The 27,465-nt window shown below is 49.8% G+C and overlaps 1 protein-coding gene across 2 annotated transcripts; it reads left to right on the forward strand.

Moving 5' to 3' along the window:
• Positions 1–1,985: 1,985 nt before the first annotated feature.
• BDH1 (3-hydroxybutyrate dehydrogenase 1) lies at positions 1,986–25,615 on the forward strand. 2 transcript variants are annotated; one of them, XM_037525317.2, is made up of 7 exons: positions 1,986–2,119; positions 7,796–7,918; positions 13,672–13,753; positions 14,436–14,546; positions 15,311–15,452; positions 21,853–22,005; positions 23,265–25,615. In XM_037525317.2, exons 2-7 carry the CDS (start codon positions 7,836–7,838, stop codon positions 23,732–23,734), a joined length of 1,041 nt encoding a protein of 346 aa, XP_037381214.1. In that variant the 5' UTR covers positions 1,986–2,119; positions 7,796–7,835; the 3' UTR covers positions 23,735–25,615. The 2 variants fall into 2 exon arrangements, with proteins under 2 accessions (XP_037381214.1, XP_037381213.1); XM_037525316.2 differs by lacking the exon at positions 1,986–2,119 and adding an exon at positions 3,370–3,644.
• The last annotated feature ends 1,850 nt before the right edge of the window (positions 25,616–27,465 follow it).

Below are 27,465 nucleotides of genomic sequence, written 5' to 3' on the forward strand. Positions count from 1 at the left end.
ACAAAGGACCCACGAGTATATTGTTGAGTTGACAAGTTGGGCACTATCATGGGCAAACAGGATTCTAGTCTCCAAATGCTATGTAGAATGTGTCTTGGAATTGCCTGCCAGATGAAAAAGCCAAATACTTCTTCACCAACTCCTGCCTGCCTTGGTGGAAGGTTGCCCCATGCGGTGTTAGGGCCTTTGCATTTCCAGGTGGCTGCATGTCAGAGCGGATTTCCAGTCTGTAGTGACAGAGAAACCCTGAGGTAGGAAAATGTCAGATGCAGCTGAGGTAAGATACTCAAGGTTATACCTGTATTTGGTTGCCACAGCAAAGCTGGAGTCAGAAGATGGGCTGGGGAGATGTAAGGTCAGCCCCAGAAGGAGTCTGATACAAGTGAACACATCAAACATCATTTCACATAGTAGACCTTTTTGTCCATTTAATTCTTAGCCCACAGGCAGGGTGTATGGTTTTCCTAGGTGAACCTATTCATTCTTCCTTAAATTAATCCCTTTTCCAGCAACACATAACCCTCAAAGAGTAGCCTGGCAGTTAATGATGTGTTGACTGGGAAAATGTGCAGAGCCTATTCTGAAATACAGCACTCAACCAAGTACTCTGGCTTGAGTCTGTCTGGGAAATCGGCACAGAGAACTAAGCACATTCTCACTTCATGATTCTCCCAGCTTTTTTATAAAGATTTATTTTTGGGCCTCCCTGGTGGTCCAACAAGGGGTTGGGCCCCAACAAGGGGTTAAGCACCGCACTGTGAAGGAATCTGCAGCCTCTGCATCATGGGTTCAATCCCCAGCCAGCCAGGGAGAAACCCAAATGGGGCAGCAGACCTCTCCTGTCTTGCCCCCTGCTCCCTTCAGCAGTGTATTTTGGTCAGTCTGCCTGTTCTGCTCCCCATTCTGTCTCTGGTGAATCCTCTCACCACCACCCCCATCCATCTCTGGCCTGTACCCCAGCTCTTGTATGTATAAATAAATCTTTTTAAAAAAGATTTATTTTTATTTATGTATACGCATACAAGATCTGGGGTGTAGGCCAGAAGTTGGGGGGAGCTGGGAGTGGAGGGTGGGGTGATGAGAGGATTCATCAGAGTGGAGAGTAGAACAGGCGGATCTACTGAGATACACTGCTAAGTGGGGGTCAGGAGAGGTCTGTTGTGCCATGTGGGCTAGCTCCCTGGCCCAGGATTGAACTGCAGTGGCTGGTGATAGCTTGATAGTGCTGAGACTTTAACCCCTGCGCCACCAGGGAGGCCCGACTCTCCCAGTTTTTAAGGCTCTATTTGCCAGGAGCTGGAGATAAAGTAATTCAGTCTCAGGCCCCAAGTTCCACCAGGCTAGTGCTTCCATTTTCATCTGCCTAGCCCTCTCCAATCAGTCCTAAACATAGCTCTGCCACAAATTTGTCCTCATCGTTTCCTTCTCCCTTCTCTCAGCCAGTTTCTCATCCTGGAAACTTGGGGGAGGAGGGGTAGGGCAGGGAAAGGCAGGCTGATCTGTCCCACTGGCCTCTTATATACTATTATTGAAACCCTGGGAAGTGGTACTCTTCTTAAATTGCTTTTAAAGACCCGTGCAGCAAATCATTAAATTTCATCAGATCAAAACACAAATGGAGAACAAAACCTACCAACCCTGAGGACCTCTAAAGACAGCCAGTGTGCAAAGGAGCTGGGAGGGGCCGTCCTTACTAAGGTTTTCACTTCCTGGGGTGCGGCCGTTCCCCGTTGGGTTCGGTCCTGTGCGGGGTAACCTTCCCCGCCAGCCCCAGGAAAGGCCAGCGGCGGAGTAGGTCTGGGTTGGGCTTAGGACCGAGCCGGGCAGCACGCAGGGGGGTGTGCCGGTCGGGCCCTGGCGACGGCGTGGGGGGCGGCCCTGTCCCGGCCGCGCGGCGACGGGGAGGAGAGGCGGGTGCGCCCTCAACCCGGGCGACGCGGCCGTCGGGCCCCGCCCCGCGCTGGCCTGGCGCGCGCCCGAGGTGTCGAGGCGCGCCGGGGTGGCCGAGAGGAGCCTGCGAGCGCGGGAGTCGGTAGAGGGGCTTCTGAGGCAACGGCGGCAGCGCCCCCACTCGGTCGCCCAGTCGGGAGCGCCGGTGCTAGTGACACCAGGGCTGAAGGTGAGCGCGGCGGCGAGCCCTCCGCCGCCGCATCCCGGGCCGGGGCTGGGGAGCGGGAAGGGGCCGCAGCCCCGCAGCTCCGGCGGGGCGCGCCGGCGCCTCTGCTCGGCCTGGTGCGGTCCGGGGCGGCCCCTCAGGCGGCGCGCCCGGAGGCGGGCGGGAAGGCGCCGGAGGCCCGTGGGCCGGGCCCTGTGGGCCGGCCGGGAACGTGAACCTGCCCGCCAGACCCGTCTCAGCCCCAGGTGATCTCCCCGGTGCCCTCCGGGGCCGCCTGTCCGGGCTGGGAACCGGCCCAGCAGGTATTATTCGGAATAAAGCGCCCGGCAGGGGGAGCCCCGGGCTGACGCGCTGCCCAGGGGCGCCTCGGGGAACCTTCGGGACGCAGCGCCCCCCTCAAACTGCCGCGGCAGTTTCCAGAGGGACCTCGGTCTCGAGAAGGGAAGGAACCGGCCCAAGGTCACTTCGTGGCCAGAGACCGAGCCAGGACCGAGACCACAAGACCCGCCTTCCACCCCCGGATTCTGGGCTCCCGTCAACGCATGTCCCCCGTTTTGCCCCGCATCCCTCTTCCTACCCCGTGTCCCCCACGAGCCCTGTTCTCGGGGGCTTGGGGTGCCTCCCGCCGCCCTCCCACCGCGCCTCCAAAGGACGCTGGACCGGGTCAGGCCGGCTCCCCTGCGCACGGCCCGGGCCGGCAGTTGCTGGAACATCGAACGGGGCTGCCTGGCCGGGCAGGCGCGGGACGGAGCGAGGCGGCGGCGCTGCGGGCGGGCGGGGGCTGCCGGGATCGCTGGGCCCCCGATGGCAAGGCCCGGAGCCGGGCAGTTCGCCCGCGGGAGGACGGGGCGGCTTCGCCTGGGCGGTGCCGCCGCAGCCAATGACTGTGCGGTTCGGGCCGAGCCCCTCGGCTCCCCGCCCGCGGCGGTCCCCGCGAGCCGCCCGGCGACAGGCGGTGCCGCGGGCGCGCGGCCAGGCGGGGCGCTGGGTGAGGCGGCGCCCGCGCGCCCGGCCGCCCGCCCCTTGCCTGGCCGCGGGAGCGCGCCCGAGGGCGTGGGCCGGGCCTGTGCGCGCGCCTCGGGAGCGCGTTCTGCGCGCAGCCGGCCGGGGGCCGCCTCGCTGGGAACTGGGCGGGCCCGGAGGCGGGTCTGCGGTCTAGCTCCGCGTAGGACTTGGAGCTCAACGCTTTTTTCCCTGCGGGTCGGCCAGTCGGCTCACAGTCAGCTGATGCAGAGTCACCGTCTAGCCCTGTGAGGTGTTGCAGAGACGCACGTTGCGGAGGGCCGCCTGCTGGGATCCTTTATGACGCAGCAGGGGTTCTGCTTACCGAAGCGTTGGAGCAAGGCCTGCGCCGGGAATGTACCCTCGGCGGCGAGGAAGCCTGCTTTTGAAATTTGTGTAGCTTGCATGTTCTCTCAAAACGCAGATATAGAATGCTTGCTGTTAAACACCAGAATTGACCTTTGGGAGGAGCTAGGAGTCAATGATTGAACACGTGGGTCCTCACTGTGGGGTGCTCACAGTCCAGGTGGGTATCTGGTCAGATGAGGGTTATAAGTGGTTACAACAGAAGCACCTCTAGCACTACCGTGCCTACCTAAGTGCAGCTACAGAGGCACTGAAGGCAGTGAATGTGAATGGGTGGCAGACTGATTTTTAATTTTCTTGATCAGGAAAGACATCTTGGAAGAGGTTTTATTTGAATTGGGATTTCATCAGATTGGGTACAGAATGAACAAGGTACAGAATGAACAAGGTACAGAAATGGGAAGTACAGGACTTGTTGAGAGATGGTATGGCAAATGGGTTAGTGAGTAGATGAGAAAAAGTTGGAGATTTGGAGGTGTCAGGTGAGGACCAAGAGGCCCAGACTGTGTACTCTGATTTGAAATGTGTTAAGCACAGAAGAATAGAATGGCTTATTTGTCAGCTATACTAATGTCATTTTTAAACATCTAAACCAAAGATATTGGAAATATCTGTGATTCTTTAATATTCTGCATTGATCAGTAAATTATAGAGGGCTCTACCTTCAAAACAAAGCCAGACTGACCATTTTTAATCACATTCATCCCACCCAAAAGATGGCCACTGCAGAGAATGTTTGTGATGATGTGATATGTTCTCTGAGAACTGGCCATCACCTAAATTGAATAAGGTGACTAAAGTGTGTCTTAGACTGATCAAAGTGTCTGAGTTAGGTTTACCTTCACTGAAATGGGCTACAAAGTCGAATCCTTGACTGTTATTGGAAGTCTCTGTTACACACAGACCTATGAGTCATTAAGGATAGAATGGTGGTAAGAACATCATCTGCTATGTCATTTGATGGTCCTCTATAATGTTGTTAGACTTTTGGCCCAGAGTAGTTATATCTTTAAGGAATAATAGATTTTTTTTTTTTTTTTTTTGCACACGTGCTTTAAAAGTTACCAGGTTTCCCTTTTGCATGGCCCCATTAACTGCGCAGTTAGCATGCATAGCTGAGCTAGGCTGGAGCTTTAGGCAAGGCTGTACTAAATGATCAGAAGGGAGATAGCCAAAGGATATTAACTCTTCTCTCTGGTTAGAGATCTGGAATGCTCACAGTTCCCAGGTAGTTTACAAAGGTGATGTGGGTGGCCTTAGATAGTAAGTACAAACGACTAAGTTCAGGTATAACTTAGCTACTCAGTTACCTTTTAAAACACTAGGCTGCCCAAACAAAATATCCAAGAAGAACACTTTGGAGGCAAGCTGTCTCACCTTAGAGTCTCAACTTGTTGGTCTTCAACTTCCTCAGTGTGCGGTCTCTGCCTAAACTCAGCTTGCCCTCCTCACTGGAACAAGACCCTGCCCTCCTACTTGATAATACCAAGGCCCCTCCAGTTTCCATCTAGAAACAGAGAAGTTCTCTTTCCTACCCAAGGCCTTTCTTCTGAGTCCCTATTTCCTGCTGAATTCCTGCCTCTTCTGAGGATGTCAGTACTGGAAACATCTGCCCTTTACAGAAGAGACTTTCACCTTGAGCTTGACCCACAGGAATGCAGCCAGCTATGTCCTCTACAAGATAATCCTGTCAGAATGTAACAAGGGTGTTCAGCATTGGGTCATGGATGCAAACACTTCTATTTTTTGGAGAGGGCTTTCCATGGGTTACCTGCAGGAAAGGAGGTGGCACCCTTTGAAACAGACCCAGAGAGTCCCAGTGTTAGAAGTTTCTCCCACATTACAGATTGATATGAGCATCTTGATTTTGTGACAGTGCCTTATAAATTTGGCCTCTGGAAGTCAAGCCTACTGTGTCAAGTCACCTGGGCCAGCTGTGTTCAAGGTACGGGCTACTGTCCCCCGCCCATAGGGGCTGTGCCTGTCTCCTTGCAGCACCCACCTTCCAAAGCCTTGTCTGTTTCCAAACCAAAAAGCAAGTGAGTGGTTTTTCAAGTTGAGAACAATATTTTCAGAGAATAAAGCCCAAAGCATTAAGATGGCTGGCAACCTTGAACTGCTGGTGAATCCCACCCCCTTATAGCATTGTGTTTAGAGTGGGAATAGCAATATAATGAAGAAACTCAAAAAAAGAAAAATAAGTCTGAATTTCTGTTATTCCACCTATGAGACTAAATTGTGTGCATCATTTACAGGGCATCAAGGGGCTGAGTTTTCAGGGATTTTAAACTATTTTGACTCTAGCACTTATAGGTATTGCTGACCAGAGGAAAACAAAATTGAAGGCAGCCTTCTATTTGGAGATAATATTGGAGCTTTCTCTGCCACAGGCATTGAGCGGAAGGGATGGAAAGGGCTTTAATTATAGACAATTGGATTTGAAATCACCCAGTGGTGGTGACCTCAGACTCCAGTCCTATTGGGAGGGGTGGAAAGGGATGTGCTCTGCCAGCTCTCAGTACTTAGGTGGGGAGGGGGCCCCTGTTAAAGACTCTGAGCCCAAAGTGGGCCCATGCCTTCCACAAAGGGCCAAATTTGGGGGGCAAGCACACAGCTCATCCCTACTCAGCAGGGAGTTGCTGAGTGCCTTAGTGTAAGACTTTTCTAGGCACAGAATTCAGTTGTGAACAAGAGACACAAGAGTTTATGATCTAGAAAGGGAAATAAAGAGCCAAGATACTTTTATTTTTTATATCTTTAAAGATTTATTTATTTATGCATGCAAGAGCTGGGGTACAGGCCAGAGATGGGGGTGAGAGGATTCACCAGAGACAGAGCGGGGAACAGAACAGGCAGATTGACTGAAGTACACTGCTGAGGGAAGCAGCGGAAGAGACAGGAGAGGTCTGCTGCACCATGCTGATTGCTCCCTGGCCGCTGGGGATCAAGCTTGTGCTTCATAGTGTGGTGCTTAACCCTTTGCGCCACCAGGGAGGCCCCGAGGCAAGATACTTTTAGATTGAAGAGTGATTTTATAAAGAGCAACCATTGTGTGTTGCATGGAGGATCAGGGACATCTTCTTGGAAGTCTGAAGTATTGGAAGAACCCAGCCAGTGAGCAAGGCCAGGCCCTGAGGCAGGAAAGAGCCTAGCACATCAGAGAAACTTTCAGGTCAATGTGGCTTCAGTGCAGAGTGCCAGGGCAGAGTGGAGACAGACGAGGCTAGGACAGGAAGCAGAAGTATGCTCCCACAGTCTTGGAGAGGGGGCTTTTAGGCAAAGGAGTCACACAACTTGGCCTGTTATACAGAGATCTTTCTGCCTACAGTGCTGGGAATAGAGTGTGATGTCAGGGCTGGAGTGGAAATAAGGGAAATATCATGCAAACCAAAGAGATCCCTATTTATTTTTCATTCCGAAGGATAAAACAGAGTGAAGACTTCTATCTGCCTCCTGCTGTGAAAGCTGCAGTGGTTGGCTAGTTAATGAACTTATTACAGAAATTCTGAGCCAGTAACTGATTGTCAGGTTTGGGGTGACAGCAAAGGGGCAGGGTGAGAGCTCCTCCCACCAGAGCCTTGTTGCTATGGATAGGAAAGCAAACCACAAGAGTTGTGCAAAGAGCAGCTAGGCTTCACCAATGAAAGAACAGCCCTGTAGTAGCCCTGCTCAACTCCTTCCCCAACCCCTTCATCCCCTTAAGCCAGAAGGAATCACTGTTCATCAGAGCAGGAGTGCAACTAAAGCATGTCACGTGATCTATGACCAGTCACAGTGCTGAGTCGCTTTAAGGTGACACCAAGTGAAACATTGGCTTGTTGCAATGAGATTTATTTAATCTTGGAGGGGGTGGTGAGAGAGACTCTGTGTGTGTATTTTAATTTAGAATGATTAAAGCATGTGCCTCATTTTATGGCTCCAGCCTCCATGCTATATACAGCTACTGATAAATTCAGCCTTAGAGCCAGACCCTGTGTTTGGGTGGAGTGCGGGAGAGAGATGGAGAACTGAGTAAATGACATGTCGCCTGGGACTGGCAAAGCTGCCTGCAGAAGCATGTGGGCAAATTGAGAGTGATGTTTAGCTGGATATGGAGAACACAGACAGGAAAATGGGACTCAGAGTCTGATCCCCGAGGGTTAAGACCGGATTCCCTTGCTGACCTGGTCTAGGTGGGTGACAGCTTGTCCAGGATTGAGTCAACTAGGCATAGTTGAGTCCAGGATTGAGTCATAGGATTGAGTCCAGGATCACATAACTAGAAGCCCTGAAAGCAGCAAGGTGATGCTGAGGGTGCATTTTGTGTTTCAGAACCTACTTGGAGGTGAAGCTTTCTACTTCTCGTGCCACCATGCTGACTCTCCGCCTCTCCAGACCCCTGTCACAGCTCCGGGGGAGAACCTTGAGTTTCTACAATAGAGAGATTGAAAAGAGGTAAGAAACTGAAGCCTGGGGTGGCCTTGAAGGTCATACTTTGTGGGCCAAGCAGAGCTCGTCACACATGAATGATGCAGGCACTAATGGGAGCTCACCCTCGAAGATGGCTCTCACACCTGCTGCCCACTTGCAAAGGAAACTAGGAAGACAGAGACCTTTCCAGGGCACACAAAGCACAGAAGAACATCTTTCATCACTGCTTTATTTTATTTTATTTATTTATTAAAGATTTATTTATTTATTTATGCAAGCACTGGGCACAGTCAGAAGCACGGGAGGGTGAGAGAATTCACCAGAGCCAGAGCGGGGAGCAGAGCAGGCAGAAGGACCGAAGTACACTACTGAGGGGAGCAGCGGGCAGCAGGAGAGGTCTGCACGCCATGCGGGACCCTCCTCCGGTGGCCGGGGAGCAGCGGGGGATCGAACCAGCGCTGCAGAGGCTGCGGGCAGCTTCGCAACCCAGCGTTCAACTGCTGCGCCACTGGGGAGGCCCACTGCTTTATTTTTTTTTTTAAGTCTTTATTTTGAAATAATCCACACATAAAAACAAAAGTTTCAAAAGCAATACAAAGTTTCCGTAGTCTCTTCAACTAACTTCCCCAAATGCTAATGTCTTACAAAACCATAACGGAATAATCAAAACCAGGAAATTACCATTGATAGAATACTGTTAAGTAACTGACAGGCTTGATTCCAGCTTTTCCAAATGGCGTAATAGTGGACCTTTTCCTGTCTACAAACTGGGGTCCCACTATTGTCATGTCTCCTAAGCCTCTTCTCAGTGCATCCTATTAGGAGGCACACAATGGGACTTGTTACTCTGATCACCTGGATAACTGCTCTCTTAAAATCTCACACCGAAATCAGTTTACTCAAGTACCCTGAGACTTCACTGAACAGTTTATGTGATTTAGAGGAAGTGTTAAGTACAAACTGAACAGCCATCTTTTCTTCTTTGAGAGCTTCTAGAATTGCCTTTTCCAAAGGGATTCAGTGTGCCCTGCTACGTCATTTTCTTCTTTTGCAGCCAGAACAAGAAAAAAAATAGTGCTTGCTTTTTGGTATTTGAGAGGAGTGAAATTAAGTGTTAGGTTAAAGGCAGAGTCCCAGCAGCTAGAAACTTAATGGATATTTTCTTGCAAATAAATATGTTTAAAAGAACATGGATTAAGGCTCTTAGCAGCATTTCCATGGGCTACAGAAACTTAATTGGAGATGGGTTTCAACTACCAGATGACACCATGTAAAGAGTTTTAAGATGGCTCTCCAACACAGGCAACTTTCCATCAACGAGGAAACAGAGCCTGGCTCTGTTGAAGGGCTTTTGAAGAGAATGACTTACTGCATTATTTTTTTTTTTTTTTTTTTTTTTTTTTAGTGAGTGACAGCAGTGGCAAGATCTATCTCAAATGTGGCTCATAGAGATTCCTGGCGAATACTTTTTATACAGGAGAAAATAATCCTGAAGGAAAGGATTTGATTAAATTCCTTTACAAAGCTTTTATCACCAAATTAAAGAGAAATGAGGCATCGGTGAGGCTTCTGGCTCACTTAAGCGGGAAGAAAGGCTGTTACAGGAGATTCAGAATTTTCTGAAAGAATTGTAGAAATTACCTCATTAGGTGGAAGGGGGTGGGCAAGGTGAATCGCAGCACATTCGTCCTTTGGGCAAAGGCACCAGCAGAGGTCAGGATAGACACTAGGGGTGTGAAGAGGATGGATTTGTGGGTGATCACTGAGCCTGGACCAGTCAGAAGGTCTTGGGTGGGGAAAAATTTGACCCAATCATTTTGCTTGAACCTCAGGTACAGAGAGCCTCACACTCCAGTCCCCACATACAGGTGCATCCTGTCATAGCATCCTTGACAAGTGATTTTATAGCCTCTGTAGAATATCTCCAGTATGGGGTGGCCAGTGCCTCTCATAGCAAGCCTCTTGTGTTTGGACAGTGCTATTATAAAGTTCTTCTTTATATGGAACAGGTGTATTTTTTCCCCATATATGCTACCCCTCATTCTTGGGTCTGCCCTCTGCATTCATATTGAACAAGTTAATCCCTTATTCCAGGAACACCATGGGATTTCAGTACCCATCTGCCCTGACTTCTCTTATTCCATCTGAGCGTTTTCTCATTGTTCACTCCCATGGTCTCACCTTGTAGCATCTCGGTCTTTCATCAGAAAGATGCCACTCGGCCTGTCCTCCTTATTAGGATGTGGTGCTCCAAACCAAACACCTCCACATGTACCTGTCTCAGAGCAGCAGTCACCCAGCACACAGCAACTGTCCAGATGAGAACCAGTTATGGCCTCAGCCCCTCCTCAACCCCTGACAGCCCACTCTGCTTCCTGGCTTTGCAGAGCAGCACTCACCCACTTTCCTTCCCCTCCCTCTACTGGGTTATTTTGTTTCTTTGTTTTTTTGAAAGATTTATTTATTTATGCATACAAGAGCTGGGGTACAGGCCAGAGATGCGGGGGGGCAGGGGTGAGAGGATTCACCAGAGACAGAGTGGGGAACAGAACAGGCAGACTGACTGAAACACACTGCTGAGGGGAGCAGCAGGCGAGACAGGAGAGGTCTGCTGTGCCATGTGGGTTGCTCCCTGGCTGGCCAGGGATAGAACTTGTGCTGCAGAGGCTGCGGATTGCTTCATAGTGCGGGGCTTAACCCTTTGGGCCACCAGGGAGGACCCTCTACTGGGTTATTTTGAAGCAAATTCTATGTGACCCTAGTAACCAGGAAGGAGAACCCGAAAACAACTTCTCTGGACTTACAGCCACCCGCTCTTCCCCAGGACTGCGGGCACTTGGATCAGCCAAGATGCTTATCAAACATGCAGGTGTCAGGGGCCGCCCCTTCCTACTGAATCAGAATATCATTGGAGGGATCTGGGGGTTTGCCTTTCAGCAAGCTCCCCATGTGCTTCTTAACTAAAGCTTGAGAGCTGGGGTGCTATAGCCTTCCCAAGCCCAAGCTCCTGCAAATTGAAACAGCCCCCAGGAAGGGATCCCATAGCACCTGCAGGAACTCCAAAATGAGAGAAAAGACCAGTAGGTGATCCCAACAGTGCCAGGACATTCTCAGACCTGCTGGAGCCTTACAGCTGGAGTCAGGTGTTCTTGGCCCTGACTTACATGCTTTGTTCAGGGTTCTACTTCTTGGGGCTTGATGTGAATGGGATGGAGCTTTGTGCTCTCTGAAAAAATAGAAATATTCTACTGACAGCTGGGTATGAGAGGTAGAGCCTGCTATAATACCCCCAGGGACAGTCAAGTTCGAGACTGGGAGTCTGGATATATTTGGGAATCGAGGAGGTGGATTAGAGAAAATCTGGCATCAAGTATGTCTGAAATAAACTTTCTTTTGATGTGAGATTTTTGTTACTTTAAAAATACCAGATAGTGCTAAGGGGGAGGCAGAGGACAAGCACATAAAATCTAGCTCTAGCAGGGACACCTTGTTCCTTTAGCAAGCAGCACCTGTGGTAGTGAGAAGGCTGAGTGATTCTCTTTGGTTAAAGCATTAACTAGTATTGGGTATGTTAGCCATCACATTCTGCCACTTGAGACTATCCATGCAGAGGGCTTGAACATCCAAAGTGATTCTTCTGTGGCAGCTCAAAAGGACAGGAGGTTACACATTGGCCTATTATAGGTATTAGGTATTATATCACATGGTACAGAGTTCAAATGGTACAAATCTCCATCTTCCTCCCCACTCCTCTACCCCACATCCATGTTGACAGCTGTGCACTCACCCCTACCTCCTCCACTTACTGTTTCTGGTTTAATATTCATTTACAAACTAACAGGATTTCCACTTCTGGAAGATAAATGTACTTTTCTCTATTTCTTCTGCAAAGTACATCTAAAATTCTCTGGGTATTATATAAAACCAGCACCAAAAGGCTCTAAAACTTGGAGAAGGTAGATCAGTCAGGGACCTCAAGAGCCAAGAAGTGACACAGATTTGAAGCTGGCAACCCCACAAATGCCACTGAGATCAGGCATTAAACAGCCCCGGCAAAAGCTTGTTCTCTTTAGTCAAAAGAGCATTGCCTAGCAACAGAAAAGTGGACAACAATCACTTGGATGACACTACAGAAAAAGCTGTGGCCTCAGCCCTACCAGTACTGAGGCCTAGAGGTCCACTTTCACCCCAGTGCCCCATCATGGGTACTGTCAAAATAGTCTAGGACTTTTGTTCCTTCCCAGCAGTAATTAGGCACTCTGCCTGCCTGGTGTGGGTGAGGGGGAGCATCAGAGGAGGCCTACTGGAGAGTCATGACTTTCTCTACCACCAGGCGGTAATGAGACTGACCACACACCCCCCCATACATGCGGGGAGCAATAATGAGGCACTCCAATGCCTCTCAGCCAGTGAGGTATCAGTGGCGATCAAATGGGGAGCCAGAATTCTCATCCCCAACAAGTAGTAACACTTCTCAAGTAGTCTATGAAGTTAATATTACCCTGATTCCAAAATGAGATGAAGACAGTACAAAAGGCTACAGACCAATATCCTTTGTGAATATAAGATGCAAAGATCTTGAAAATATTAGCAAATAGAATTCTGCTATATGAAAAGAATAATAGATTATGAACAAATGGGTTTCTTCCAGGAATGCAAAGATGGTTCATTATTTGAATATCAGTCATTGTAATCCATCAAATTAACAGGCCAGAAAAGAAAAATGACATGATCTTATCTATCAATGCAGAGAAAGCAAAATTTAATACCCACTCATGATAAAAAGTATGAGAATGCTGCTGCTATTCTGGAAAAACAGTTTGACAGTTTCATTAAAAACTACACATATTGCCTCCATGAGACCCAGCAATTGTTTTCCTGGGTATTTATCCAAGAAAGACAGAAACAGCTTTGTACAAAAATCTATATAGGAATGTTCATAGCAGTTTTATTTGTAATAGGGCCAAACTGGAAACTCCCCAGATGTTCTTAAATAGATGAATGGATGAGCTGTGGTACACCCATGCCTTGGAGTACTACTTAACAATTAAAAGGGACAAATTACTGATACATGAAACAATGTGGATGAATCTCCAGAAAATTATGTTGAGTGATTTCAAGGCAATCCTAAAAGCTTAAGCTTACACTGTACCATTTATGTGATATTCTTGAAATGGCAAAATTACAGTGATGGAAATCAGATTCATGGTGAAAGAGAATGTGGGGTGAGAAGGAAGTAGGTGTGGCCAGGAAAGGCCACATCTTTGTGATGGAAGTGTTCTGTGTTTTGACTGTATGGGTGTCAAGATCCTGGTTGTGAATTGTACGATAGTTTTTGCAAGATATTACCATAAGGGATATTGGGTAAAAGGTACAGGACATCTCTCAGCATTATTTCTTAACCGCATATGGACCTACAGTTATTTCAAAATAAGAAATTTAACTTAAAAAATTATCAGCAGGTAGCATGAAGCACAAGGGTTAATACATTGAATTTGCAGAAAGCTTTGTTAACAAAGTTCTGTCACTGGAAGCTCTCCCTACCCTGTGGTAAAGGACCACTGCAGCTGCTTGTCCACTTTCTCCTAGACTGGCAACCCAGGGGAGAAGAGGCCGGGTTCCCAGTAGCACCAGTAGTACTGGCAGGGAGTTCTCAGGAAACTCAGATGGGGGCAGCCGCTTCTGCTCACTAGGACTAAGAGTGCTCTGAGTTACTTCTGCCAGGAAACAAGGTCAAGGAGTATCCCCCTCTGCTCATGGCTCCCTTTTTCTTGCAGACGCACGCTGCTGTGTTGCTCCACGTCCTTTGTCCCTGTGAGCCATAGGACCTATGCTGATGCTGCGGATGTGGTGGACCCGGTGAGTAGCAGCCCAGCTGGCGTGGAACCAGCCAGGCAGTCAGAGCCCTTCCCACTGGACCCCTAGGCCTTGAACCACTCTTAGAGCAGGGCTCACAGGAGACTTGGAGTCACTTTCCCATTTGTTTAACCACGACCTCCACTCTCCCCATCAAATGAAGTCAGAGATTATGAATCTAGACTCTGGAATCTCTCAGTTCTGATTTCAGTTCTGGCTCTTGTCATGAACAATGTCGGGAATTTTTTCAAATTATGTTTCCTTGTAACATATGTATAATAGTCATGCTTACTATATGGAGTGACTATAGGAATTAAATAAGAATGCATGCCCAGTTACTATGGGAATTAAATAAGAATGCATGCTTCTCACATAAATAATAATTGTTGCTTTAAAGATGACAGTGGTAATAACAACAATGATGATGGGGTGATGGTGATTGCAGATGAGAAAACAGGTCCAGAAAGGGGAAGTAACTTCCCCAAGCCACATTGTTAGTTGGTGGCAGAATCTGGGTTAGAACTCTTATCTCCTGATTCTGAGTCCAATATTTTCCACTTACTATGGTGCTCCTCCAGAAAGAGATGGGCAGGGAGAGCCAGCGCTCCTCTTGCTCAGAGGAGGCCTAATCACTATGCTTTCAGGATCCTCGGTTCCTAACATGGGGTCTGACCTTCTAAAATAGGTTGGCAGCAAAGCTGTTCTGATCACAGGCTGTGATTCTGGATTTGGGTTCTCCTTGGCCAAGCATCTGCATTCAAAAGGCTTCCTTGTGTTTGCTGGTTGCTTGATGAAGGTAAGAAATGGGTCATCTTTGTCACTACTGCCCTTTACACATAGTCATTGTTTCATTCTGTAGAGTTCTTTGTTTAAGTGCAGTAAAATTCATGTAACATAAAATTTACCATCTTAACCATTTTTAAGTATATAATTCAAGTTCAATGGTATTAAATGTATTCATATTGTATAATCATCACTTCCATTCACACCCATAATATTTTTAATCTTATAACATGGAATTCTATACACAATAAGCGATAAATGTCCGTTCTCCCCTCAACCACAAATTACATTTTCTGTTTTTATGAATTTGACTACTCTAAGGACCTCACTTAAATGGAATTACACAGAATTTGTGTTTTCGTGACTGGTGTATTCCACATAGCATATCTTTAAGGTTTATCTATGTTAGAGTCTATTACAGAATTTCCCTTTTTGAGGTTGAATAGTATTCCATTGTATTATATATCTCATTTGGCTAAACCATTCATCTATTAATTCATACTTGAGTTGCTTCTACAACATAAGTGAATAATGCTATTGTAAGCATGGTACAAAAAGAAATGCAAATACCTCTTTGAAAACCTACTTGTAATTCTTTCAGGTATATGTCCGGAAGTAAAAGTACTAGGTAGAAACGGGAGTGAAAGTACTAGGTGGAAATGGGTGTGGATTTTAGATTTTTATTTGGATCTACCAGCTCCCCACTTTGGCCCTGATCCTCACCCTGGAGGCAGAGTGGGAAGGAGCAGGGTATAACAGCTCCTCTCTCCTCCCCAGGACACAGAGGGTGAAGGCGTCAAGGAGCTGGACAGCTTGAAGAGTGACCGATTGAAAACCATCCAGCTCAACGTCTGCAATAGCCAGGAGGTGGAGAGAGCCGTGGAGGAAGTCCGCTCGACCCTGGAGGACCCTGAAAATGGTAGGGGCCACCTTGGGCTACAAGGATAGTACACAGGCCATTCCCAGGGGTCCTTGTTAACTGCTGCTCTGCAGACACCAGTATTCTGTAAAAGGCGGCACAGCAGGTGGAGGTGGCTATATTAAACATGCCTGGGCAGTAAGAGATTGTACAGAAAGCCAGAGATGGTTTCAGAATCTAAAGGAGTACTGAGTGGGGATGCGCTGGTACAGGTCAGTTCAGTCAACCTAATGCCCACTGGGGCCAGGTTCTGGGCTGAGTGTGGCACACAGACTGGGCACAATCCCTTTCCCTGGGGACCACACATTTCTTTGGGGAGCTGAGCCAGATGATTTACATATCCCTTCTCAGGGAGTAGCACAAGATGGAGGGACGCAGCCCAATCAGCTAGGGCAAAGTGTGGCAGAGTGCTGGGAAGTGCATCCCAGGAGAAGGGGAGAGCATGGACATGGGTATGGGACCCACAGAGTGGACTGGGGACAAGTCAGGGAGCCAAGTCTCAGGGAGGTGGTGGCAGCAAATGAGGTTGTGGAGGGAGATGACCATGGCCTGGGGTGCCAGGTGAGGGACCCTGCTGCTCTCTGGGGGACAGTGGGAGCCCCTAGAGGGGATTTTTAGGGGATGACCTGGATAGATTTGTGAAAGCTCACTCTGGGGACTGGGGTGTCAGTTTAGAGGGAGGACTTCAAGGGGGAGCATAGGCATGGGAGTCCTGAAGTAGAGCAGTGGTGTTGAGAAAAAGAATTGAAGGAGAATGGAGAGGCAAAGCTGGCTGCATTTGGTAACTAACGTACGAGGTAAAGAGGAAGAGGCAAGGCACTGGTGCTCCTCACTGGAAGAGCAGGTTGAGGGATGGAAGACGCTGAAGTGCCCATGGGACACACTGGAAGGCATGCTGGGGTTAGGGTGGGTCAGGTACCTAGGGATGGAGGTCAAAGTAGAAGGGGAGGGGCAATAGGAACTGTGGGGAAATATGAGCAACTAGGGATCAGAAAAGGGGAAGAGACAACTGCCACAGGGGTTGGGAACAGTGCCCAGAAACTAAAGAAACATTAAAGTTAGAGGACCAGTAGACAGAGGGTCTCATGCCTTCCCAAGGGAGGCTGCTGGCTTCCTGGGGCCTGCGCTCAGCTCTCTGCTGGCATTTATCAGTCAGGTGAGATGCTGTTGTCCTCCAGCAGCACCTCAGAAATGCCAGTGCTGTGCTCTCAGAGAAGTTGCCATCCTGTCACCTATGTGTCACTGTCATCCCAGTGCCCCCTCTTTCTCAGCAGGCCATTCCCAGGCCCCTCTGCTCTCTAAGGAGAGGCCTCTGAGTTTCTGAATTCACCAAATACCTGTTCAGTAATTAACAGACAGAGCCACGGCTCCTATCCCATTGACAAAGGCAGGCTGGACTCCACTGGGATGCTGACCAGCCTGGAAGGTGATGCCTACCTTGCCCCCGCCCCAGTGGTACAGGCTCCTCCCGTCTGCCTTCCCTGGGCAGCTGGGATACTGCCCTCGTAGACTGTCGGGCAGGAAAGCAGCTGCAGTCGGCACCTAATGCCACTTCGTCACACCCAGCGGGTTGTGGTACTTTTGGTCTCACTCATAGCAGGAATCTAGAAAACTTAAATAAGGGACCAGGAAAAGAATAACTATAAGAAAGAAAATATCAAAATCAACAAACAACTATGAACCAGAGACACTCTATGGGGAGTGGGGGACGGGGAAAGGAGGGATTGGGGTCAAAATAAGGGGGTTGTAATTGTATGGGGAATATAAAAATAAAATTAAAATTAAAAAAATTAATATACCAATAAACAACAACAAAAAATAAAAATAAAAATAAACAAAATGCCTGTGGGAGGGAATCGGCACAGGGGACCTGAGACTGGGCTGCACCAGGGCTGGGGGCCGCTCAGGACCTGATCCTTGTCCCCTGCCACAGCGGCAGAGCCCTGCCATTCCCTGTCCTGGTTTGCCCAGCGAGCCTAACCAGGAAAAGGAGGGGCCTTAACCCACAAGGGATGGGGGGGCTTTAACCAGTCTCACCCCCACCCTTGGACTGGACTCAAACCCAGCACCATCCCTGACGCACAAACTTTTCCCAGTTGTTTTTTTCCACGTGAAGCATTCCAGCAAGGGTTGATAAATCACTCACCATGACTTTACTTAACCACTGCATTTTGTGGAAAAAAACTTAAGTCTGAAAAATAAATCCGTCAGATCTGTGTGTGCTCTGATTCCCCTCCTTCCTCCCCCTTTTTTCCTGGTAAAACTGCAAATTCACAGCATTCTCAGGCAGTGCTGCCCCTGAACACCAGGTGGCGCGTCCCAAAGCTTTCTGGCCAGTTTGAGCCCCTAAGGGGTGGCTTTGACTCACTCCACCAGGCAGGAAACTTCCAGGAGGCGAGTAGAGGGCATATTTTCATGGCAAGTTTGATGCCTTTCACCCTAGTCCTGTAGAACGTTGCTGCCAAAGCCAAGGGAGACAGTCACAGGGGGTAAGATGAAGGGGATTGTCTGATAGGGCGGGTGAGCCATCTGCCACCAGCCATTTTGCTCCCAACAGGATGCTGAGGGACTGGACATCTGGAGTCTGTGACCAGCCCTCCCCACTGCAACCCCAGGACTCTGAGCGAGTAGGTCAGCTAGCAGGCTGTGGGCAAGGCCTGATCCTGAAGCTGCCAGTGAACATGTGTTGAGTATGTGCTGTATACTTGGCAGTGTGCTGAGCACCAGGAGGGTTTGACCTGGCAGAGGTGTTTGCAGTTGGACACCAGCTGAGTGGAAGTTGGAGGCTGGAGCAGGGCCTGAGGGGCACAGCTACAGGACTTGGGACATTAAGGCACAGACAGGGAACACCCTGTATCTGGGTACCCTCAGTATGGGAGTGAGAAGACTGGATTTACTCTGGGTTTTTATTAGGTGTGTGACCTGGGGCTTCTGCCTTTACCTGTGTGGGCCTCAGATTGCACATCTGCAAGGTGGGGAAATCTATACAAGTCATCCAGTGTTCACACCTAGATCTGATCAGTGCAGGAGCACAGGTAGAATTTCAACAAACATTACTCTCAGGCTGAAGGGCAGGGAGCTGAGCAGAGCCAGGAAGCCGCAGAGGGGCCACGATGCAAAGAGAAGATTCAAAGGGTGGAGAGGGGCCAGATGGGCTGTTCAGGCTTAAGGATGGTGAGGGAAAGTGGCTGAGACGCATGGAAAAGGAGGTCTCATGCCCCTCTACAGAAGGGAACCAGAGGAGCAGGAACGGGGTGGCTGACAAATGGAGCGTCTGAGGGGTTGAAATGAGGATGAAGGGGGAGGAGAGAGACCAAGACAGGCAGCCCGGGGAGAGGCTTCTCCAGTAACGGAGGGAGGTCACAAGGACTCAAGCAATTCATGGAGTTAGGAAAGAAGACACCAATTCTAGTGACACGGCAGAGGAAGCCAAAACAGCACAGGTCTGGGTGGCAGCTGTTTCACTGCACCAGTCCCAACACCACAGCCTGAGGGCTGTGTCCCCACATAGACCTGCCTCCAAATTCCATCCTGTCCACCTGCTGTCTGGGTGACACTGAGTAAGGCACTTAACCTCACTGAGCCACACTTGTTTCATGCAGCTATGGGACAATTTATCATTTACTTTATAGGCTGTTTAAGAGCATCAGGTGAATTAATAGATGCAAATTTCAGGACCAGGGAGATTTCCTCTTGATCTTTCTCTGCAATATGAATAGTATCCAGTGACTGGTTAGACAGGGGAGAAGTGAAGCTGCTGGTGGAGTCAAAGAGGAAAATGCAACCATTAACAGAGGAGGACCAGGCTTGGACAGCTGGGGACTGGATGTGTCATCGTGGTTAGAGTGAGTTGGGGACCTGAGGGGCATCCAGGTGAAAGTGACCGTCCAGAGGAGGCGATGGTCAGGAGAGAGCCGTGACTCATGAGGGGCACGTGGGAATTGTTGGATGGAGGTGGTGTTGGGGCTGTGACAGGAAAACAGCTGCCACCCAGACTAGGAGGAAATTGTGTTTAGATGCAGAATGTTGGCTGAGGACCCCAGGGAGCTACCACATCCACAAACTGTTACTACTTCTCAAGTCAGCAGAGCTAGAATCCAGGAGCTATGTGCTTTCACAGGTCAAGTGCAGCTGAACTTTTTTGGATATCAGTGTCAGATTTAATTCATTTTTAGATGGAAAAAGGACTGTGTATCTTAGGTCATGGGGTACTATCTCATATGAATCAAACACAAAGCAGTTGGAAAATTCCATGAACATGGAGAGGACGAGGCTGCTTAAGCACCGAGTATCATCTGAGTGAAGATGGTCTGAGAAATGATAGTGGGGGACTCCTGTAATTAGGGAGGTAAGTAGTGAAAAAGTTCAGGGAGGTTAGAGATGATGCTTAGGTATCCTTAATGCCAAGGAAGGAGAGAGTGTCAAGAACCATCCGTGGTGCTCATACTGTGGAGAGGCTGAGGAGAGTGATGATGGGAACTGCATCCTTAGCCTGTGCACCTGGACACCCCGGAGCAGTGGAAGGGCTGGGACTTAGAACGGCAGGGAAATGGGAAACTGAAGAAAGTAGCTGGTATTCTCGGAAGCCTGACCGCAGAGGGTGGGAAGCAGAGAGTGGCGTGAAGGGGCAACATGGTTGAGAGAAGGTTCTTTAGGAAATGGAGAGATGGGATCTATAGATATTTCCTCACCCAACAAACATTTATTGAGCACCTAATGTGTACAGTGTTGAAGGGAGGAAGCCAGGGTCAAGGGAAGAGCTGAGGTAGCATAAAAGAGAGAATAGTGATGGCTTGCTATGGAAGGTGGAGGGGAAGTGTCAGCCATGACAGGGGTGAGGCCTCCTGCTATTCCTGGGAAGGAGAAAGGGGTAGTGCTCCTCAGGCAGTTTGCAAGGCAGGGTTGGGGTAATCTGTGGGGGATGCAGTGCTGACTCTGATCTCATCATTAGTGTCACTGTGAGGTTACTGGTAAGACTGAAAACTGGAAGCTTCTGCTCAGCACCATGGGGAGTGGGAATGAGAACTTCTGAGCACTTTGTTAACTAGCAATTTCCTTTTCCTAATAAATGTCTTTAATTCTCCATAATTGAAGGAGAAGGCACCAGAGGTCAGTTGATGAAGCTTTAATTTGGGTAACACGGAAGGAAAGCAGCTAGAGACCAATTACTCTGTCATTTACACAAACTCATTTCCATGATTAACTGGGAAAGTGAAGCCAGGCCAGAGTTCCCACAGGCAGGGGACAGCCCGGGAGGGCAGCTCTGCCCTGAGACTGCCTTGGGAAGGAACACAGGGCTTCCTTGGCCTCTAGAGACTAAGCGCTGAGGGTTTCCACAACAAAGGGGCAGGGCCTAGCTCTGTCCTGAGGTTCCAGCTCAGCCAGTCCTTGCACCCCCAATATGGGAACTCAGAGGGCCCTTCAGGACAAGGGGCTGGCTCCTCATTGCCAATGTCTCCCAGTTCAGCTCTGCCTCTGACTCACTGGATAAACTGAAGCCAGTCTTTCCCCCTCAGGACCTCTGTCTCCTTAGCTGTAAGGTTAGTAATCAGACTAAATGTACTCCAGGGAGCTTTCCAGCACCAGTGTTCTGAGCCTACAAAAGCCATCTGTCCCTTAGCTTGGTCTTTCAAGCCATGTATTTTGGAATAGAGTACACACGCCCTGAGCCTATACTCCGCCCTGTGGCTGAGGAGTATTCTCCACTGTGGAGACCAGGTGTATACACCTGGGACACTGGTGAGCAGGCTACCAGGTCCTGGGGCTTACACCCAACCAACAAGCAGTGTATGGTTCAAAAAGGGGACATCAGAAATGCAAGTCATTGTTAGGAGGGCCTTAGGGTGGAGCAAGACTGGTGCCCAACTCGAAATCAAGACTTGGCTGAGCCTCTCATTTGCTGCGTGACCTTGGATCTGGGTCCCCTCTCTGGCCCTCCAGAGAGAGCTGGGCCTAGAAGACTTCTGAGGTTCCTCTGGCTCCTGGCTAGAGGGAGAATGTGAGCAAAGACTCAGAGGTAGAAATGAATAAACAGGTGACCAGTGCTGCAGGGTGTGGGGTGAGACTGGGTGGAGTTAGGGTGGCAGTGAACAAGGTGGGGTGGGACTCCAGGATGGGGGTGCCCAGCAGGCCTACGTCATGATGGGCTTAGAACTTCGATGCACATAGAAGTGCGATGAGGATTAGACATTCTAGACTTACGTAAGGGCAGGCTACAGCCAGTACTGCAGGCTTCTCTATCTCCTGCTACTCTTGGTGACTCTATAAAGTGTTCTGAGAGCCTTGGACAAGAGGGTGGCAAGTCATGGGGAAAAGAGATGAAAATGGGGAGAGAAAGGGCCTGCAGGCTAATGGGTGATAGCCAAGCCCATGTGGCCACTGTGGTTCTGTCCTCTCCTAGGCATGTGGGGCCTGGTTAACAACGCAGGTATCTCAACCTTTGGGGAGGTGGAGTTCACCAGCATGGAGACCTACAAGGAGGTGGCGGAAGTCAACCTCTGGGGCACAGTGAGGACAACAAAATTCTTTCTTCCCCTCATCCGAAGGGCCAAAGGTGAGTTGGAAAGAGACTTTCTTCCTGCCCCCACCTTTTCATCTTTGCTCGGAATGGAAAGCGATCTCAGCAGATGCTGAGCACATGGCTCCCAGGTGTCTCTCAGGCTGCTGGTGAGTAGCAGAGGGGTGGTGTCCAGGCAGAGACAGAAAGGGATGTATGGTTTTCAAAAAGCAGAGCAGGTAAGAGGTCAGCAGTCTATGTGGCAAAGACTGAAAGATGACAGCAGCAATCCCACTCCGGGATCCTGTGCTCTACCCTAGAGAAACAATCACCCTGTGCACAGAGCTTTACCTACACATGATGTATCCCCAGGGGTGTGGTTAAGAAAACTTGGATATATCTATTCTCTGGGTTACTATGCCATATAAAAGTATATAAATGTGGTCTTAAGTAAAAAAAATAATAAAGTGATAATTAAGATTAGAGAGTTTAAAGACAAATAGGACACCCAAACCATGTTAGAAGTCAAAGGTAAGCAAACCACCTAAGGAGTGGCTCAGATTTTCTCCTTACACCATCAAGCAGTTGTGGCCAAAAAAAGGAAAAAAAAAACCAAAAAAAACGGCAATGGGGAGGAATCATACTATCTGGCCCAGAGTTCTAGCAATGTCAGGCTGAACCCAGAGAGCAGCTGTAGGGTTTCAGAAGAAAACCCCAACCCTTCAGCAATGCTGAGCTAAAAGGCTTCTAGAAGTGCCCAGGATGGGGCTGTGCCTCAACTTCCAGGGTGCAGGTCCCAGATCTGCCTGGGCTGCACCCCTCCCTGCTGTCCCCAGGACTAGGAGAAGCTGTGGTCAGCCCCTGAACACCCAGACTGGACCTATGGGAGTCTCTCTGAGGCCACCAGTCTCCGAGTGCTGGAGATTCTACTCACATGACCTAGCCTGAAGTCAGGTTCAGAACCCTACCTCTGCCCCCCATCCCTGCCTGCAGACAGATCCCTGCCAGGTGATAACATTGGCCTCTGGTGAAAATGCAATGGGAGATCGTGCAACCCAGACACCACTTAGCGGTGTGTTGCCCATTATACTGTGCCCTCAGGTGTGCAGTCCTGCCTTTCATTTCTTCTTCCCTGCCTTGACCAGGAATATCAGGGATGCTCATTCTGATGTATTGGTCTGAGCTAGTCTCCTAGCCTGCGTGGTTCAGAAGGCCAGGCCCCGGTCTGGCATACAGCAAAACAGATATGGGAGACCCCCGCCTCTGCCGCACCTGGCAGCGGCTCCTGAGCAGGTGCTTGCTGTCTCCCTTTGTAGGCCGCGTGGTCAACATCAGCAGCATGCTGGGGCGCATGGCCAACCCCGCGCGTTCCCCATACTGCATCACCAAGTTCGGGGTGGAGGCTTTCTCCGACTGCCTGCGCTACGAGATGCTCCCACTGGGCGTGAAGGTCTGTGTGGTGGAACCCGGCAACTTCATCGCTGCCACCAGCCTCTACAGCCCGGAGCGCATCCAGGTCATCGCCAGCAAGATGTGGGACGAGCTGCCCGAGGTGGTTCGCAGTGACTATGGCCGGAAGTACTTTGATGAGAAGATCGCCAAGATGGAGACCTACTGCAACAGCGGCTCCACCGACACGACCCCCGTCATCAACGATGTCACCCACGCCCTGATGGCCCCCACCCCCTACACCCGCTACCACCCCATGGACTACTACTGGTGGTTGCGAATGCAGGTCATGACCCACTTCCCCGGGGCAGTCTCTGACCGGATCTACATACAGTGAAGTTTCCTGCCTTCTCTGAGTCTGGGTGGAACACAGGTGATGGAGGGGTGGTTGGGGGGGGAGTGGGGCGGAAGAGGGAGGGGACAGGGGATGAGAAGCGCAGCTTGTGTAGTCATCTTTTGATTATCCACTTGGGGGTTGTCCCCAGTTCCAGTTGCACTGACCCTCGTGCAGTGTTCGTGATAACCAGAGGGGTTAGCCTCGCCTGGCCCGCGTGAGTGAGTGGCAGGCAGGGCCCCTAAACCTCAGGGCAAACTCGGCGCATCCATCAATCTGGAGTTGATTTCCTACCAAGATTTGTGGGAAAACATCTTTATATTAAAAGCAGATTTATTATAAAATAGAATCTAAGTCCCTTATATTTTTAAACCAAAACATCAGCTCTAAACTTTTTTCCCTGATCCTTCAGTGAGCCTCATAAGTACTTTTTTTTCTTTTGTACACAAAGAATTTGCAGCCCAAAGAGTATATGTGAATAACCCCGTTTTTACTTATGTATGGTCCAAGTTATGTGTTCCTGCCACTGCTTTAGAAACTTAACATTCTGTGTTGCAGGGCTGTGTGCACCCAGTTATCTGAGACCACCCCTCCGCCCCCCGCCATGACCTGTGTCCTCGCCTGAGCCCTACACACCACCACACTGTGCGCCTCTGCATGTCCACGGTGCTGCATTTTACTGGTCAGCCCACAGCCAGTGATTGAGAGCTGACTGTGCGGAGGGTATGGGGACATTCTAGAGATTTCCATTCGAGAGTTCTTCAACCTCTCACTGGACTTAAGACAGACATGTGGAGGTGCTCTTTAGATTAGAGAGCACCTGGTTTGGGTCAGCTTAGGTTGTCTTGGGTATGACCTGTGCTGGTGAGACATCCTGGGCAGGAACTATGGGGTAAAGGCCTAGCACTGTGGCACCTTCTACCCCAGGGTGGGTCCAGGTCCCCTGCCAGTCTCATGTGGTGCTCACATATTACACACACACACACACACACACACACACACACATATACACTTGCCCTTCACCACCTCTCCCAGCCCCAGGACTGGATTCAGGTTCCCTATCTGACTCACATGGTGCTCATACACACACACACCACCCCCACATATCTGTTCTATATGACTCTCCTTCCTGCTGTGGCCTTATTTTTAAGGCCAGGTCACTGACAGAGAATGTTATCATTTCCTGCATTTGGGTTTAAAGACTACCATCCTTGCCTATGCCCAGAGCCTGGATGGCTGCACAAAAACTAGGTACCACCATCTTCCAGGTGGCTGCAGGCCTAGGACAGGGTCCTCAGTGCCAGCCCCACAAAACTAGCACCTTTGCCTCTCCCTGCAAGGGACAGGCCTTCCACTAGAGTGCGCCCTGCCTCCTCCGCAGCCCCAGCCTGGCTCTGCTCCTGACTCAGCTTGCTCCCAAACCTGAGGTCCTGAAAAAAATTTGTGATTCCCACCTCAGAAACAGTCTGGGCACAGAGAAGCAAGGCCCCTTTAGGAACAGCATTCCTGCTCTTCTGACTTAAACTTGGAGCCTGGCACCAAGAAATAGCATAAGAATCTGGGCAGCTGGAACTGGCCACAGGGCTCAAGCAGTGCCAAGAATAAGGAGGGGGGGTCTCACAATGAGCAATTATAGTCTGCCTTTTGGGCCTGTATCTCCTCCGTCTTCAGTTAGGGATGCTCTCTCCCAGCTCCCTGTCTGTAGGGATGATAGCGTGGCCAGGCAGGGCTAAAATTCCAGAGCCTAGAGAAGGACTTTTGACAGCCATTGTGTTTACATAACAAGATCCTCTTGTATCACAGTTTGCCTTTCAAATCTTCTTTTTATATCTTGGGAGATTTTGTTTTCATGCTTAATTTTATTAAAGGAAAATGGATGCAACACTTGGAATTACACTGTATGTGGATACCTGGGAACGGGGGGAAGCAGGGGGAAGATGGTCACACATGCTGGTTGGAATCAGCAGTAAACTGGACACAGGAGAAGCCGCACATTCACCTGCTGGGGTCTCCAGGAGTATGACAGGACCGCCAAGGTCCTGTTGCTTGCAGCAGGCTGTCCTATTTTTTTTTTTTTTTTTTTTTACACCAGTGATTGAAAAACCCAGAGCACCTTCCCTCCTGATAGTCTCCATGCTAATTAAAACCCCACATTTACCATTCACTTTCTAGCAGCTTAATGATGCCAGAAAATTGGAGTAATCTTCCTTATGTGGAAAATGAGATATGTGGAAGTGAGATATGAGAATGTGGAAAATGGGTGCAGGGGCTAGTCTAATTCTCGTAAGAGATGGGAACAGAGGTGGGAGTTCCTGTTTCACAGATGACATACTGAGATTTGAAGTGGACTTGGGTCTCCTGAGTGGTGCTGCTCTTACCATCACCTCACCCTGTAGCCACAACCTGGGAACGAGGCAGGTCAGGTCATCAGGCACCTAGACCCTCACTGCTTGTCCATTGGCACGAGCTGCCCCTTGCAGAAGTGAGGTTAGGAGGCCGTCCAGAGGCTGCCGCCCAGCTCTCACCATGCAATCTGCTGGAAACAAATGGCATTCACAGGCACTGACTTGGGCAGCACTGTCTCCTGCACCCCTACCCCACTCTGCAGGGATTTCCTTGGTCAGTGAGGCCTGAAGACTCTTCTCCTATTGCCACCTAGACCTGCAGCCCTGGGCTTGGGCCCCTGCAGTATACTCCCATCCCCAGAGAACAGGTACAGGTCAGCAGGGCCCAGAATCCGTGATGCGCCCTGTATTTAGCAGGTACGCACACTGGGCCCAGGACAGGAACCAAGCACTTATTATCTAATCTGTTCCTCCGCAGGACCCATGAGGTGGGACAGGGTTCAGTATCCCTGCCAGTCCCACTCTGTCACCCCTATGGCGTGACCTTGAATAAATGACTTTCAGTTCAGGACCTCAGTTGCTGCTTCAGGCAAGAGGAGAGAAAGCCTGCAAAGCCTGATATTGGAGAAGGGGATTCAGGCTAGGCTCAGCTTGACCAAGGGCTTCACCAGTGGTACTCTCTGTGTGGGACCAATGATCTGGTGCCTTCGTGGACACTAACCCTCTTTTGATGACTATAGGCTGGAAGAGGGCTTTTTCTAAGACGCCCCATTGGTGCCTTGCTATAGAGCACACGACCATTCCTCCTGGGACCATGAGGCTGTGTGGGCAGGTGACAGGCAGCCTGGTCCTACCTACCACAAGCTGCTCAGACTGTGCCTCTGCTGCCCATGGCAGGGGTCTGCCAAAGTGTCCCCACTTCTAAGTGCTGTTCACTTCCTGTATTTCAAACAAGGCCTGACTCTGCAAACCCATGTGATGCTCTTTTGGTGTGGGTGCAGACATGAGAAGCAGAGGCTCCCAGCTTGGGTAGCTTCAGGCTCAGGCTGCCAGACGACAACCAGGCACATCTGTGCCGCGCCGGTCATGGCCCACTGCCGGTTCACCTCCTCCTCTCCATGATCCTCACAGCAGTCCTTGGGGTGGTGGGGGGGAACGCAAGGGGGGTTTATTATCTCACTTTCCACATAAGGAAGCAGATTACCCCAAGTCTCATGCCAAGGGAGGGATAGAGCCAGGGGCCAAACCAGATCTAACCTCCAGCCTGAGCTAGTGAGGCATGAAAAGCAGGGCAGATGGCACTAAGATCTAAAATAAGGAGGGGAAAAAATACCTCAATTATGTAAGAGAGCGAAAAATCTGTAAGCATATGCACTGTAATAACCACAG

Source organism: Talpa occidentalis, unplaced genomic scaffold, assembly GCF_014898055.3.
Source record: "Talpa occidentalis isolate TD23 unplaced genomic scaffold, MPIMG_talOcc4v2.1 talOcc4.4, whole genome shotgun sequence".
Lineage (NCBI taxonomy): Eukaryota > Metazoa > Chordata > Mammalia > Eulipotyphla > Talpidae > Talpa > Talpa occidentalis.

Coding starts and splice junctions, on each gene's coding strand:
- BDH1 (XM_037525317.2), top strand. CDS start 7,836: ATGCTGACTCTCCGCCTCTCCAGACCCCTGTCACAGCTCCGGGGGAGA. Junction 7,919..13,671: donor AATAGAGAGATTGAAAAGAG/GTAAGAAACTGA, acceptor TTTTTCTTGCAG/ACGCACGCTGCTGTGTTGCT. Junction 13,754..14,435: donor CTGCGGATGTGGTGGACCCG/GTGAGTAGCAGC, acceptor CTTCTAAAATAG/GTTGGCAGCAAAGCTGTTCT.